Here is a 16830-nt window from a genome sequence, read left to right on the forward strand (position 1 = left end):
TCTGAAAGAAAGATAGCAACAAATAAGAGATAATTCTTTCATGAACTAGAGGGATTTACGTGTAGTATAAGAATTGTATAGCAAACCTGGATCTGGATAAAGCCAGAAGCCCGTGCAAACATTTCTTTATCTGAGGATTTAGGGATTCATGAAGATAGCCCTACTCCAATGAATTTTGGTGAGCTAGTGCCGTGGTCGGTAAACTGCGGCTCGCGAGCCACATGCGGCTCTTTGGTCCCTTGAGTGTGGCTCTTCCACAAAATACCACGGCTTGGGCGAGTCTATTTTGAAGAAGTGGCGTTAGAAGAAGTTTAAGTTTAAAAAATTTGGCTCTCAAAAGAAATTTCAATCATACTGTTGATATTTGGCTCTGTTGACTAATGAGTTTACCGACCACTGGTCTAGTGTACTAAGATCAAGAGGATAGGAATAGTAGTATAGAAAGAAAACTATCTCTAAAAACTCATTCGAAAGTAATGCCACATAAAGTACCAGAAATAAACAAGTAAAACCAAATGAATTAAATAAAACAGGTTTGCTGGGAAGATGCTATAAGTTTCTTCCCACCCTCAACTGCTAAACTTACAAATCACTTCAAACTTTCAATTCAGGGAGCCTAATCCCAGTGACAAAATTGGGCCTTCCAATTATAGTCAGGCCCTAGTTCAGGGGATTCTCATTCCTTTTTGCCCTTGGCTGAGGAGAATGACTTGCCTAAGATCCCTGGGAGATCTAGACTATCCCTCAGAACCTCTGACTTCTTTAGTTCATCATTCTGAATGCCCTTGCCCCCCACCCCAAAATGCACTCCACATGATTAATGCCTTACATACCTTCTGGAATTCGACTTGAAACAAAAGAATTATTTGGAATCACTGGTTTACGACAGAAAGGATTATTTATTCTGATCCCAGAGGATACTGGCAGCAAGTTCACTGGAGGATCACTGTACTTGTGATGGGTATTTGTTAGTAGATTGACTATTTCTGATTCTTCCTCTAAAAGGGTAATCAAAGAATATACAACAGGTTCTGAAGTTTTTGCAAAAGTCAAGGCCTTGCCATAAAGGAACTCAGAAATATGTAAACGACAAGCCAGAGGTAGATTCTCATTGGTGGAATAAAATGCCACCAGGGGAGCTTCGTAGGGGTATTTGTGGTCTTTAGAAAATCGAATTTCAAGTTCATATAAAAAAGATTCATCTTCATTAGCATTAAGATGAGAATCATCTACACTTCTTTCTACTCTTCCAACAATTTGATTTGGGGGCACTTCATGTTTGAATTTGCATTTTGATCCAAATTTACAGTTTCCTTTGAGGTAAAATTTACAGATATCAAGTGAAGTCTCCTGTATATTTTTGGTACTTTCCTTTTGCTTGGATTTGCGGAATTTACTTGTCAAATACTCCAGTCCTAATCCAATGGTCCAAACTCTGTTCTGTATTCTTTCCACAAATTTTTCTCCACAGATTGACTTGAGAGCAAATGCCTCTTCCTGTCGCGGTTCCACACACTCATCCTCACTCATATGTGCAACTGCCTCAGAGATTTTCATCCTCTCTCCAAATGTCTCGGAGAAACACTGGATGAGTAGATATTCTAGTGATGCCCCCACATCTCCGTCACAAACCCTCAGGGCTGCCTGACAGCGTTCAGTGTTGAAACCATACCTGCCAAGTGTGAAACATGACAAAAAAGGAGTAATAAGAAATCATTTAAATACACTTGTGTGAAATTACAGCTACATCTATGCAGGGTTTGTATTTTGAAAGAGTCCTGATAATACTAATTCCTCCTTAATCTCTCTAACCTAAAAGAGAGAATGTTCGACATATCAGCACTTCTGGAACGCATTCAATAGGAAAACACTCAAAGCGGGGGAGGGTAGTTGGGTTTACGATATGCCTTCTATTTCCCTGAATTCTCTCCCAACTCGTATGAACGTTGAAAGCAATCACCTGGAAAGTTTTTGCACTGCAACTGTTGAGACTGTAAGTTCTGGATTATGAGGCTCCACTGGGCCTGAGCCAGCATAATCCAAAGGATCAGAGTCGGGAACAAGGGAAGCTTCTTGCCCAGCTAACCAGTACTGTGCATCATCACAGTCAGGCTCATCATCTTCCTCCTCCCCAGAGATGCTTCTTCTGGAAAAGGTAACATTTGCATATATTACATATTAATTTCTACTTACTTCAAAGAAAAACTTAGCAAGAGTCTAAGCATTTAATTTAGAAAGCCAAAGGACATAGGATTCTGACCACTATTCAGTCATTGATTTAATCTTTTATTCACCTATTAATTTATATCTTGGCAATTAACATTTATCAGGCATTTATTGAATGCCAGATACTATGTTTATGTACTACCTCTTTTAAAATCTTCCCAATAACCCAACGAGATACTAATAGAATCTCCATTTTCAGATGATCAACTAAAACTTAGAAAGGATTAGTAACTACCAAAGGTTATACAGTTAAGAGCAACTAGAGGCTTTTAACCAAGTCAGTCTAACCCCAGAGCCTGTATTCTTTACTATATGTCTTGGCTATCCTCTCTTTTTTTCTTATCATTCATAAAAATCACCTCTAATTTTTTGCTTTGCTGCATAACCACTTTCCTTAAATCTAAGATAGATATGAGATTTGTAGATAGGATGGAAATTGAGCTGCTCATGACTGACCATTCATTAATTCTGGAAAGTGGAAAAAACTAACTACTGCAATAAAAAAGCCAAATAGTCAAAAGAGTACAAGTTGTTTCTCTTAAGCAGATGGACATGAGTAGTATAAATCTTAAGACTTTATTGGAGCAACTCATTATTTGTTCCTAGAACAATACTTCTACTTGTTCACGACAAGGTTTTATTTGGAAGGTTGTCAATAAGGCAATTATTGAATTCATATTAGCATTGTCCTGGGAGGGAGGGGGGAAGAAATGGCAATCTGTACTAGTGCTCACAGACACTGAAAAACAGATCACTCTAAAACTGTTGCTGAATACTTTTACTCTTGCATTTCTCTTAGTTCACTTTCAACTTACAACAGGATCAGTATTGATACAGTATTCTAAGGACACACAGGATCTTCACTGTATGTGAAAATGCCAATACATCTTCCTTACTATAGTAGTTTATCCAAATAAAATAACTTACTCGGATCCAGCATCCGCATCTTGTTCTTGCAGGTCTCGGAGAAGAGCTTTCACTTTCTCTTGATTCTCAGAAGTCATATGTAGAGTCTGTAAGGGCACTTTGGCTTTGGGCTTCCATTTGGGGCGTGTGTCTCCCTTTCTTGCGTTGCTGTTGCTAGGTCTGCAAAGGACACAATAACAAAATCACACATTTACCTGTAATCAGAATTTTTATACTTCCCTGAGAGTGCCTACATATATGTAACATGAACTAGATTGTCAAGTATCTTACAAAAGATGACATGGAATAGGAAGAGGTTCTGTTTCCTACAATCCTTACTAGACTTCATTAGGCTGGAACTGCTGGAAAAAACACGGATCAGATTCTTAATCATTAAAACTGGTTCACTAACTCAAGAACCCTCTGGAAAAGCAATGCTATCATGAATCCCTCTGCACTGGAGAACTTTTGAAAGAAATATGCTACACAAAGTGTTCATTGTATTCTATGTTAGGTAGCCAATCTGAAAGCAATAAAGAGTTCCATTTAGTTGTCAATACTCATGAGTTAATACTTGGCCTACTTTTGAAATATTTACCTAAATTATCATTATTTCCTGATTATAAAAAAATATATGTTCACTGTAGAAAAGTAAAGAACAACAACAACAAAAAAACAGAGGTTACCCTAATTAACATTATCTTTTTCATATACACCTTTTAAAAATTGTACAGCATATATAATTTTTTATAATTTGCTTTATTTCACTATTAAATTTAAGCTGACATTTCCCTAAAATTAAATATTCTCCTACAAGAAACACCAATCAGAAAGGATATATGCACCCCTATGTTCATAGCAGCACAATTTACAATAGCTAAGATTTGGAAACAGCCTAAGTGCCCATCAGCAGATGAGTGGATTAGAAAACTGGTACATCTACACAATGGAATACTACGCTGCTATAAAAAAGAAGGAATTCTTACCATTTGCAACATCATGGATGGAACTGGAGAACATTATGCTAAGTGAAATAAGCCAGTCAGAGAAAGATAAATATCACATGATCTCACTCATTTGTGGAATATAATGAACAACATAAACTGATGAACAAAAATAGAACCAGAGACATAGAAACATCGAACAGACTGCCCAACCTATGAGGGAAGGGGGGTGGATGGGAGGTGAGGGGGTAAGAGGTCAACCAAAGGACTTGTATGCATGCATATGAGCATAACCAATGGACACAGACAGTAAGGGTGTGAGGGCATGTGCTGGGGGGTGGGAGCGCCCGGGGAGAGGTCAATGGGGGAAAAAGGAGACTCATGTAATACTTTAAACCAGTGGTTGGCAAACTGCGGCTCACGAGCCGCAGTTTGCCGCTCTGTTGACTAATGAGTTTGCTGACCACTGCTTTAAACAATAAAGAATTTAAATTAAAAAAAAAATCTCCTACAACATAATTTTAAATGGTTATTTATAGATATAGATGTACTAGAATTTATTTCACCAATCTTTCATTGTTGGAATTTAGATTTTTTTAAAGGACTCTTTTTAATATTTAAATCGTAAGTTCTAAGGTTTAACTTTATTCACTAAATTTCTTCTCTTTTTTTAGAGGGGTGGGCATGTTTCATTATACATTTTCACAAATCTAGGGAAGTGGAAGAAACGTTCTCTGTATATATTTATTTATTTTTTTAATATATTTTATTGATTTTTTACAGAGAGGAAGAGAGAGGGATAGAGAGTTAGAAACATCGATCAGAGAGAAACATCGATCAGCTGCCTCTTGCACACTCCCTACTGGGGATGTGCCCGCAACCAAGGTACATGCCCTTGACCGGAATCGAACCTGGGACCCTTCAGTCCGCAGGCCGACGCTCTATCCACTGAGCCAAACCGGTTTCGGGTCGTTCTCTGTATTTAAATGCAACATATTACGGAGACTCTGAAAAGAACCACTGGGGAAGCAAAGGAGAAAGTAGAGTTGAATGTGGTTTTAACTACTTAGTTGCAACCTCAGAAAAGAAATGCTACCTCAAATCCATAACTCCCGGTAACATTTTGTTTTGAAAAATTTTAAACCTACAAAGATAAACACCTAGATTCACCAGTTCTTAACACGGCCCCTACAGATATGCACACAGCTCCACTTGGAGAGTACCTCCCAACCGGTCTTCCGAGTTCTAACCCAAGCCCCCTGCAGTCTATTCTCCATATTGACTCAGGGCTACTGAGTGTGACTGCACAGACTGTACACTGTGCAAAGACTCCTGGCAGGCGTGGGAGATGGGTGAGGGAGGAGGGAAAAGCAAGAGTTAAAATCCAGTCCATGCTGTACTCACCAAATCATGCACCCTGAGGCTACAAGTGCCCAAAGAAAGGACACCATTTTCTTTCTTTTCTTTTTTTTTTTTAAATATATCTTACTGATTTTTTACAGAGAGAAGAGAGAGGGATAGACAGTTAGAAACATCGATCAGCTGCCTCCTGCACAACCCCTACTGGGGATGTGCCCGCAACCAAGGTACATGCCCTTGACTGGAATCGAACCCGGGACCTTTCAGTCCGCAGACCGACGCTCTATCCACTGAGCCAAACCGGTTTCGGCAAGGACACCATTTTCTAATTCACATAAAGGCATCTACTGAATAGTAGCAACTCTAATCAGAGTGATTCATGTCACACACCCTTGCCTTAAACCCTGCAATGACTTCCCATCTTACTCAAAGCAAAAGCAAAAGTCCCTATAATGGCCCATAAAGTCCTAAAAAGTGTAGCCTTTCACACCTAACTGCCTATAACTCTCCTTTTTACCCATTCACTCTAGCCACTGGCTTTCCTGCCATTTTCTAAACCTTCCACGCATACTCCTGGCTTAGGGACTTTGTAATTGCTGTTCCCTCTGCCTTGAATGCTCTTCCCTCAGCTAGTATCACAGCTCACTCCTTCACTTCCTTCTTGTCCCTGCTCAAATAACACATTAGAGAAACTTTCTCTGATCACTGTACATAAAATAGCAACTACAGAAAATACCAGCAATCTATTTTGGTATTTTCTATCACCTCTATCCTTCATTTTTCTCCATAGCATGTACCACCTGAAACAGTACATATTTATTTATGCTCTTTATACCTCAAATCTTCTATGAAGACAAGGATAGTATTTTACTCATTGCTGTAATTCTAGTCCCTGAATAGTACCTGGTGCACAGTAGGCACTCAGTCAATATTTGCTGCCTGAATGAACATCTAAGACTGCAAGAACCTGTGATATGTTTTCAAAAAGAATGGCGCTGCACTGAACTCAGAAATTGGGCTCTTAAGTCAGAAGCTAAGGTGAAAATATAGTTTAAATTACTTTGGAAAAGTCCTTAAAATGGTGTCAAGTTTGAGACGGCTAAATTATTTCTCAATATGTCCAAAATGACCATTTGAATACCAGATGAAGTATTTGGTTGTGTTAGGCACTATGTGTGAAAAACATATTTTTTAAATCCTAACATCATATACTCAGCACATCAGAGGCTTAAACTCCAAGAAGCACTTGCAAACTGAGACTGACTGAGGGAAGAGCAGATTCTTCTCCATTTCTTGCTCACTATGGGACTCAGATTCCTTTAGTGGCAAGTTTAAACTACTTAAATGCTGTTTTCCTTTTTTTCCTGAATGCATTTAGCTGAATTCATTTAAGTTAAAAGCATGTATGATACAGTTAAACTCTAGCACTCATCTATATTCCTTCTAATAATATTTAGTTGAGAGTTATTCTCAGAACTATGTATGTATATGTGTGTGTGTGTGTGTGTGTGTGTGTTTGTAGCTTTAAAGAAATCTCCATCTCTAAGAATTCCCATAGAAAGCTCATAGTGCAGTTTGAGAGACAATTACAATTTTACATACATATTGCATAGTATGCAGTAATACATCTTTACTCTCATTAAATATTCATTAGAGTTATCAGACTTTATTCATTATTTAAAAATTGACTATGAGAGAAGCCCATATATCACTGGTTATCAGGTGAAGCACCAGTGAAGATTTGGTCAATCTGGTTGGAAAAGAGATCATTCATCAATTCGAAAGACAGAGTCCAACCAGGTCACATACTGGAACCTTCAAACTATACAACCTAAGACATCCTATATAAGAAAAGGGTAAAATGCAAATTGACCCTAACAGTGGAACAACCAGGAACGACTGGTTGCTATGATGTGCAATGACCACCAGGAGGCAGATGTTCAATGTAGGAGCTGCCCCCTGGTGGTCAGTGCGCTTCCACAAGGGGAGCACCACTCAGCCAGAAGCCGGCTAATGGCTGGCCAGCGCAGCTGTGGTGGCGGGAGCCTCTCCTGCCTCCACAGCAGTGCTAAGGATGTCGGACTAAGGGCTTAGGCCAGCTCCCCACCATTAGTCGGACATCTCCCGAGGGCTCCTGGGCTGCCAGAGGGATGTCTAACTGCCAGCTTAGGCCCGATCCCCCAGAGGAACAGGCCTAAGCCAGCAGGTGGACATCCCCTGAGGGGTCCCAGACTGCGAGAGGGGCAGGCTGGGCTGAGGGACACCCACCGCCCCCCCTGACATGAATTTTCATGCACTGGGCCTCTAGTACTTAAAATAATTTTTATTACTTTCCCCATTTCCAATATTTACTTTCCTTGTAACATTGGTTACAATAATGATATTACACTCAATTCACAGCGTCAAGTGGAAGTTCAAGCTAACTTCACATTTTGAACTTCCAAAAAGAAAAAGCTGTTATTTGCCATCATGCCTTCAGTCTATATTACAAAGAGGGGGACTGCAAAGTTTTAAAATAAGAGGAAGAATTAACTTGAGCAGAATTACTTGGCTTTTCTTCCCCCTTCTCTGAGCAACTGTTGTCCCAGAGAGTAGGAATTGACACTGTTTCCTTATTTGAACATTCAGAGAGCATACCTGGCTGAGGACCTTGATTCACTGAAGATACAAAAGTCATCGCCATCATCCCAAGTCCTACTTGAGGCCTTTCTATTGCCACCACTGCCACCACCACCATGAGATTTACTGGCGTTACTCCTGCCTCCTCTTCCTCCTCTAGAAGACCCTTTCCCGCTTCCTTTGCCTGGCTTGCCTTTTCTTCGTACTGAAGAACTCATTTTCACCTGCAAGAGAAAAGGAACACGGACCTCATGAAACCAGACAATTATAATAATTCTTTGTTTCCAAAGTTACGAATATAGCCTATTTTTTAAAGCAGATCCGGAAACACTGCTTTTATTTTTGTTATTTATTTATTTGAGCTGTTGTTAATCCTCACCTGAGGATATTTTTCCATTGAGGAAAAAGCTGGATAGGACTGACTTACATATTTTGTTTTTGTTTTTTTTTTAAAATATATTTTATTGATTTATTACAGTGAGGAAGAGAGAGGGATAGAAAGCTAGAAACATCGATGAGAGAGAAACATCGACCAGCTGCCTCCTGCACGCCCCCCACTGGGGATGTGCCCGCAACCAAGGTACATGCCCCTGACAGGAATCGAACCCGGGACCCCTCAGTCCGCAGGCCAACGCTCTATCCACTGAGCCAAACCGGCCTCGGCATTTTTTGTTTTTGTTTTAAATATATCTTATTGATTTTTTACAGAGAGGAAGGGAGAGGGATAGAGTGTTAGAAACATCCATCAGCTGCCTCCTGCACACCCCCCACTGGGGATATGCCCGCAACCAAGGTACATGCCCTTGATCGGAATCGAACCTGGGACCCTTTAGCCCAAAGGCCGACGCTCTATCCACTGAGCCAAACGGTTTAGGGCTGACTTATGTTTTAAAACAATTACTTTAGTGCTAGTTGAAGAATAAAATGACTGGATGGTGGTAGTGAGGAGGAGAAACCAGGAGGCCAGTGAGGAAATTACTGCAGTTATTCCGTGGGTGGATGCAGGGAAGCAGGAGCAAAAGAGCCCCACAAGCCCAGAGTCACAGGAGTCCCAAGAGAACGGAGAAATAGAACTCCTCTGTTGAGGGAACTATGTATTCCAAACCTTAGAGCCCAAGCATTGGCCACACCCATTCTGGACAACTATTTCTGTCCCTAGGCATTATTGACAGCAAGCACCTTCCCTCGCCCCCAACTTTAGAGGGCCTACAGCTATCTTCCCTTTGTTGGAGCCCTGGGGAGTGTACAGCTGTAGCTTCCTGGTGAAGCTGTCCAACTGACATGCCTGTAATATCTGGCCTTCCCTTTGCTCCTTTCTATCATTAATAACTAGCTAATTACAATGGTATCAAGAGAACATACAACTGACCAATGAATGCACAAATAAGTGGAACAAATCAGTGTTTCTCTCTCTCTCTCAAATAAATCAATAAACATTAAAAAACATATAAGTAAAGAAGAGTGGCTAGCCACCCAGACCAAGCCACAGCAAGCTTGCCTAAAGAGTGATGCACAACTTGTCTCACACCAACCCCCGAAAGTATTACCTTTACAACTTGACCTGAGATCTGCTCTCAAATTCTACATTTAGACTTGCGGGCTGTATTCAATATGACTTTCTTCAGCCGTTTTCCAGGGAACAGGAATTATGTTGCATAACCCATATAGATAGATTCCACTATTCTATCCCATTTTGCATAGGGCTATTTTAACTATCTTTTTTTCACCATGGACACAGGGGCCTAAGTTTGGCTCCAAGAATATCCTTTGTTTCACACCCAAGTTTGGTTCCCGAGCACAGAATCACTAAGCTGGGCACTCAGCACTGACACACACCACTCCCCTTCCAGGCAAATCTCCGACTGACCCCATATTGCCAGCTCCATGCAGATACCCAGACCTGGTACCTTTCCCCGAGCATGCAACGCCCCCCAAATAGCCATTTGGTTTGAGATGGAGAAGACAGGAAATGAAATCTGACCCTTCCAACCCATCCCTTTACCCTTCCCAGCCCGAATTCAGCTCCCCCGCAGGCGGAGCCAGCTCAGCTGCCCACCCCCACCTGGCCTGGCCCCAGGGCCTGCGATCCTGCCAAACAGCTGGATCCTCAGAACCCGACCGCTTCGGGAGAGGAAGGCGGTAGAAGGGTCTGCACACTGACAACCAGGACGACGCGCAGACCACGCACACGGACACACCCCTTGGCCGCGGAGGGGGAGCCGCAGCCGGCTCGCAGCGCCGCTTCCCGGGCGGCGGTCAGCAGAGAGCGCTCAGGGGGCGAGGAGTCCCGCCGGGTCTCGCCACCCTCGCAGGTCTCACCTGGAGCTGCTCAGCTGCGGCCCAGTTGCAGCGGCACAGCCCTGGCGCCTTCTGATTGGCTCAGACTTGGCCCTCGCACTTTCGCTTCCGGGTGAGAGGTGCTTGGTCGCCCCAGCAACAGAGTCGCACTCTGCGCGCAGCCAGCGCTGGGTTCCCTCTACGCCAAGGAGCTGGCGACTCAGGGGGAATCGCAGAGTCCAGAAAATCTCTCCAGCACCTTTCTGCCAAGTGAGTGGCCCCCTCCCGACGCCCCGAGCGGGGAAGGGCGCCTTAAATTAGAACTCGCCTTGGTCCAGAGCTCAGCCCCTGGTAACCCCGCTACCGGTGTGATACGTTTCCTGAGCTTCCACCCTGGGGGTGGGCGCAGGGCGCGGAGAGCACCTCGCCTGAGAACCGGGAGACGGGGATTCCAGCTCTGATTCGGCGCGGGGTTCGCTGTGGTGCCGACCTCCGGGTTTCAGTTTCCTCTGCGCTGCCAGACGACCTCCGTCTCTTAGGTCCTTCTAGCTCTAACATTCCAAGGTTTCGAATGTGGAACCATTGAAGAGCAATTGAAAACAGTTCGGTTTCTCGTATGATCAAGTTAAATGCTCTGTATTTAAGGATTGCTTTCCAAGTGCCATTCATTCACTGGACATTGAGTTCCTACTAGTAAGTGTAATAACTGAGCTGGACACTAGGGTGAGAAAAGAAATGTGACTAATCCGTGATCCCTGACCTAAACGTCCTGCTATAGTGATGGGGGATGTGGCACAAAAGCGTTGTTTTAATAGGGCCCTGCGTGCTATGGGAGAGCTAGGCCCGGAGTGTTGTGGGGGCTCCTAGAGGAACCTGGGGGTGAGGGGAGGTAAGAAAGGTTTTGCTGTTTTTCTTTGTTCCTCTTTCTGGGGAAATTTTTCAACCTTGTATTCCAGTTCACTAATTTATTTTTCAATTGTATCTTTGCTATTCAGCCCTTCAAAGGAGTTTTATTTAATCAATTATTTATTTTCTAGACTGCTAATTTGTTGTTTTTCATAACCACCAGCTCCTGTCTCAAGGATGTTACAATATTTTAAACTCTTCTACCTATTGTGTTATTAACTTTGTTTCCTCAGAGAGTATGAGCCTCTAGCTTTTCTCAACTGGCACCTAAATTAATTTTTTTTATTATTTTATTTTTTTATATATTTTATTGATTTTTTTACAGAGAGGAAGGGAGAGGGACAGAGAGTTAGAAAAATCGATGAGAGAGAAACATCGATCAGCTGCCTCCAACACTCCCCCTCCCCCCCCACTGGGGATGTGCAACCAAGGTACATGCCCTTGACCCAAATCGAACCTGGGACCCTTCAGTCCGCAGGCCGACGCTATATCCACTGAGCCAAACCAGTTAGGGCTTAATTTTTAAATTAAAAATATCAGTTCTCTTGCCTCACCCATAGAGATTCTGACTTAGTAATATAGGGTAGAGCCTAGGAACTTGCATGATCCATACTTTGAGTAACATTCTAGTAGACTATTGTCCTAGAAGTTTGAGTTTATTTATTTTTAACATATGCTTTCCTAAAAGTTTAATATTTTAGACCACTAAATGTCCCAGTGCTCTGAGGCATAGGTCCACCCCAGCCCTTGGTTTCTTTCTTCCTATTTTACCTGGTCTCCATTCCAATCTCATTCTTTTTGCTCACACCCACACTCACCCATCATTTACTACCTTTATTTTCTTTTTCCTCCTTCTGCCAAGTCAGAGATTCCTTACTTTACCTTACATCTGAGACAATCAATAGGTCATATAGGCAAACCAAGAAAAATAAAAACGTATGTCCGTATAAAAACTTATATGAATGTCCATAGTAGCATTATTTATAGCCGCCAAAACTGGAAATAACCCAGCTGTCCATCAACTGATGAATGATAAACAGAATCTGTTATTTCTGTACATGGACTATTATTCAGCAATAAAAAGAGATGAAATACTAATGCATGCTATAACATGGTTGACCCTTGAAAACATTATGTTAAATAAGTCAATCACAAAGGACTACATATTGTATGATTTCGTACATATATGAAATGTCCACAATACGAAAATCCATAGAGAAAGAAAGTAGATTATTGGTTGCCAGGGGATGGGGGTGGGGTTGGGGGTGGGGTTAGGTGGGAGTGGGGAATTAAGGGAATGGAAAATAGCTGAGAATGGGTAAATGATTCTTTTTGGGGTGATTAAAATATTCTAAAGTTAGATTGTAATAGCTACACAACTCTGAATATTCTAAAAATATTGAATTGTATAAAAGGGTATGTTTTGTGGTATGTAAACTCTATTTTAATAAAGCTGTTAAACAAATAAGTAAAAATAGATCATCTAGACAAAATTATTTCCCCAGGACCCTACACTGGATAATGGAATGTCAAGTTATCATGACATGCTTGTGATCATATGAAGTCAATCTATTTGGTTAGCTCTTAAAGTGCATTTGTTATAGGTCTTATGACATAAAAATATTTAAATTTATGTGACTTTTCCTAAATCTTTTAAAACAGCTGAAGAAGTATATAAGATAAACTTTATATTTCCAAATGGAGACAAGTATGGTAAGCATACATTTCAATTACTTTTTCTATACAGACTAAAATGAAATAGCTTAAGAGTGAAAAAATAAGACTGTCACATTTTATAAAACTACTATTGGAATGTTAACTAAATTTAATAAAATAACGTAGATGAAAAGATTTTAAATCTGAATTCTAATGTTAAGTCTAGGCAGTATGCCTTGGTAACCTATGGGATCCGTTTGTCTTCCTGGTCATTGGGTCTTAATGACTATAAGACCTTGTATGCTCCTTATCTCTGGTCTCATTTGTTTCAGTGCTAGGGAGCCAAAGAGACCCATATGTGCAGTTGTGATTAGGCCTAAAGATAAGTACTTTCTTAAAAAAATTATTTTATTATTTATGTTTGTTTTTGAATATATGTGTATGTGTGTGTGTGTGTGTGTGTGTGTATTTAATACTCACCTGAAGGTATTTTTTCATTGATTTTTAGAGAGAGTAGAAGAGAGAGGGAAAGACAGAGAAATATCAATGTGAGAGAAACATCCATTGGTTGCCTCCTGCACTTGCCCTGGAGCCTGCAACCGAGGTACATGCCCTTGACCAGAATCGAACCCAGGACTCTTCAATCTGCAGGCTGATGCTCTATCCACTGAGCCAAGCTGGCTAGGGCTATAAATACTTTATTACTTAGTCAAACAGGGTTCCCATTTATAATATTCAGTATTTCTCTCTTATTTAGATGGTGATTGTACAAGAACACATTTTGGAATCGTCGAGAGAAATGGAATAGGTATTCATACCACTCCTAATGGGATTGTATACACAGGAAGCTGGAAAGATGACAAGGTATTATTGTTGGTTTGAATACTGACAGTGGATAAGTAAACCTATTAGTTAAGTCAGTGGTCGGCAAACCGTGGCTCACGAGCCACATGCAGCTCACAAGCCGCGGTTTGCCGCTCTGTTGACTAATGAGTTTGCTGACCACTGTCATATACTACCCTTTACCTCTTTGGACACAATATGCCACAATTGCCTAATCCTCACAGCTTCCAACTACATGGTAACATTTAGTCTAGTCCAGTGATTGGCAAACTCATTAGTCAACAGAGTGGCAAACCACGGCGGCTCGCTGACCACTGAGTTAAGTGATTCCAGGCATTTCTCCATTAATCAAAAACACGAGTAGACTACAATAAAAAACCAGATAGTTATCTGTATATATAAAAGGCTAATATGCTAAGTGTCCAACCATTTGACCAGTAGCTATGATGCACACTGACCACCTGGGGGCAGATGCTCAATGCACTGGCATGGAAACATGGAACAGACTGATGAATCTCAGAGGGAAGGGGGCAGGGAGGAGGGTGGGAAGAGATTAACCAAAGATCTTATATGCATACTAGAGGCCCGGTGCACGGATTTGTGCATCGGTGGGGTCGCTTGGCCTGGCCTGCACCCTCTCACAATCCGGGACCACTCAGGGGATGTTGGACTGCCAGTTTTGGCCCGATCCCCGTAGGCCAGGCTGAAGGACCCCACCAGTGCACAAATCTGTGCACTGGGCTGGTTTCAGCCTGATCCCCGCAGGATGGGCCGAGGGACCCCACTGGTACAAAAATCCATGTACTGGGCCTTAGTATTTAATATATATGAATATATGAGTAATATTAAACTTATGCAGAGAGCTAGTTATCATCATCTTTCTCATCTCCTATTCATTGAGTAAACTAAACTCATTACAAAATTTTTTCATTTAATCCTCAAAGCAATCATTAGCACTCCTATTTTACAAATGAGGTAAATCAAGTTCAGGTTTCTTACACCTAATAAGTGATGAAACAAGAATGTGTACCCAGGTCTGCTTGAATATAATTTTTGTTCTTCACAAGTTTTGTACTGTTTCCTAGGTAACTAAACCAGTTGCCCTTTAAGATTTTTGATAACTCAAGGTATCTCAAGGACCCCTATTAACATCATCATGGTGTTCCAACCATGATGTTCAAATGCGCCAGATCAGGAACATTTGACTTGGTGGTGAGGTGGGGGGAGAGAGGGCTTCACAGAAATAAAGGGTAATATAATGATAGATTAAATCAGTGGTTCTCAACCTTTCTAATTCCGCGACCCTTTAATACAGTTCCTCATGTTGTGGTGACCCCCAACCATAAAACTATTTTCGTTGCTACTTCATAACTGTAATTTTGCTACTGTTATGAATCGTAATGTAAATATCTGTGTTTTCCGATGGTCTTAGGCGACCCTGCTAGCAGTTCTCAACCTGGTGATGGAATTAGAAAGGTTGAGAACCACTAGATTAAATAATAAGTGGATGATAGACATATGTGTACATTTTCAAAGTAGTCTAGGGAAACTGAAGGTTAACTACTGAGTTATTTCCTTTGTTACAAACAGATGAATGGTTTTGGAAGACTTGAACATTTTTCAGGAGCAGTATATGAAGGATACTTTAAGGACAATATGTTTCATGGACTGGGGACTTACACATTCCCATCTGGGGCAAAGTACACTGGAAATTTCAATGAAAATAGGTAAGCTTAAAATAAAAAGTCACTATAGTTTTAAAAGATTCTTTTCAGGCATGATTGCTTAAATATTATATTTAGTTAATGTTAAATATTCTTTTATAATATATTTTGTTAAAATGTATTTATAACATATTGAGTAAGAAATGTTGGGCTATTTTTTTAGGAGAAAAAAATCTTATGAGATGCTAAGACCATCATGAGCCTTCAAAAGAAAATCATTCAGCCCAGCCGGTGTGGCTTAGTGGTTGAGCATTGACCTATGAACCAGGAGGTTCGATTCCCAGTCATCGCACATGCCCTGTTTGCGGGCTTGAGCAGTCGATCAATGTTTCTTTCTCATCAATGTTTCCATATCCCTCTCCCTTCTCTCTAAAATCAATAAAACATATTTAAAAAATAAATAAAGGGAGAAAAATCTAACCATGGAATAAAGGTCTGTTTGTTTAAGTGAAATGCATTTTTATCACTCCAAAGAGTCCAAGGAAACACCAACACAGAACACAGCACTCCAAACATAGTTGACAGTAAATGTTTGTTGAATAAATAAATGACCTAATATAAACTTTTCATTTTTTAACTGATTGTTTGGGTTTTTATGTAAACTTAGCATATCCTAAAATCTTGTACACCAAAATTTGTATAATGACAGTATTCATTTGAAATAGTAATATTAATAGTTTGGGGTTTTTTTTGGTAGGATATGAAAAGAGGATGCTGGGTTTTAAATCAAAGTCTCAAAATGGAAAGCTATAATTCTTCAGACATAGTATATAATATGTCACAGTCTAGATAGTCTTAAATCTGGACTGTAAATTATTAGTTTTGATTAATGAACAAACTTATTTTTTACTATTACAGGGTAGAAGGTGAAGGACAATATACTGATATCCAAGGACTAGAATGGTGTGGTACCTTTCATTTCACAGCCGCTCCAGGCCTGAGACTAAAGCTCCACATGTAGATTTTCTGCATTAAAGTTTAATGTGGTAATTGAAGATTTAGTTGTAAGGAAACCAAATCTGTGGAATGAAATAACTTCATACACTATCTCTATATTATAATATTGCCAATAAAGTCATCATTCACTTATGCCTTTTTTATTAACTTTACTTTCATCATCTTATAATTATTACAAATTATGTGATTCAGTTCAGAGTTTTCTCATTTTTTAAAAAAATATATTTTATTGATTTTTACAGAGAAGGAAGGAGAGGGATAGAGAGCTATAAACATCGATGAGAGAGTAACATCGACCAGCTGCCTCCTGCACACCCCCTACTGGGGATGTGCCCGCAACCAATGTACATGCCCTTGACCGGAATCAAACCTGGGACCTTTCAGTCCGCAGGCCGACGCTCTATCCACTGAGC

The 16830-nt window shown here is 40.7% G+C and overlaps 2 protein-coding genes across 2 annotated transcripts in view; one reads left to right on the plus strand and one right to left on the minus strand.

Annotated features, from left to right (window-relative positions):
* The window catches only part of DHX57 (DExH-box helicase 57), a 47114-nt gene extending 36708 nt beyond the window's left edge, over positions 1 to 10406 (minus strand). Inside the window, exons 1-5 of the mRNA XM_054728240.1 lie at positions 10374 to 10406; positions 8073 to 8278; positions 3154 to 3312; positions 1961 to 2146; positions 834 to 1672 (exon numbers count right to left, since the gene is read on the minus strand). Coding sequence (XP_054584215.1) covers positions 834 to 1672; positions 1961 to 2146; positions 3154 to 3312; positions 8073 to 8272 — 1384 coding nt within the window. The 5' untranslated portion in view covers positions 8273 to 8278; positions 10374 to 10406. The remainder of the gene's footprint in view (positions 1 to 833; positions 1673 to 1960; positions 2147 to 3153; positions 3313 to 8072; positions 8279 to 10373) is intronic.
* MORN2 (MORN repeat containing 2) lies at positions 8987 to 16550 on the plus strand. Its single transcript, XM_008162221.3, has 6 exons — positions 8987 to 9045; positions 10489 to 10601; positions 12900 to 12950; positions 13651 to 13757; positions 15327 to 15463; positions 16319 to 16550. The coding sequence occupies exons 1-6, from the start codon at positions 8987 to 8989 to the stop codon at positions 16419 to 16421; spliced, it is 570 nt and encodes a 189-aa protein (XP_008160443.2). The 3' UTR covers positions 16422 to 16550.
* The last annotated feature ends 280 nt before the right edge of the window (positions 16551 to 16830 follow it).

The sequence above is a fragment of the Eptesicus fuscus genome, chromosome 16 (assembly GCF_027574615.1).
Source record: "Eptesicus fuscus isolate TK198812 chromosome 16, DD_ASM_mEF_20220401, whole genome shotgun sequence".
NCBI classification, from domain to species: domain Eukaryota; kingdom Metazoa; phylum Chordata; class Mammalia; order Chiroptera; family Vespertilionidae; genus Eptesicus; species Eptesicus fuscus.

What these genes read in the sequence shown, in the direction of transcription:
- MORN2 (XM_008162221.3), top strand. Translation starts at nt 8,987, where the DNA reads ATGGTGGTAGTGAGGAGGAGAAACCAGGAGGCCAGTGAGGAAATTACT. An exon ending in CTCCAGCACCTTTCTGCCAA is followed by an intron (nt 10,602 to 12,899) that starts GTGAGTGGCCCC and finishes CTTTTAAAACAG; the next exon opens with CTGAAGAAGTATATAAGATA. An exon ending in GGAAATTTCAATGAAAATAG is followed by an intron (nt 15,464 to 16,318) that starts GTAAGCTTAAAA and finishes TTACTATTACAG; the next exon opens with GGTAGAAGGTGAAGGACAAT.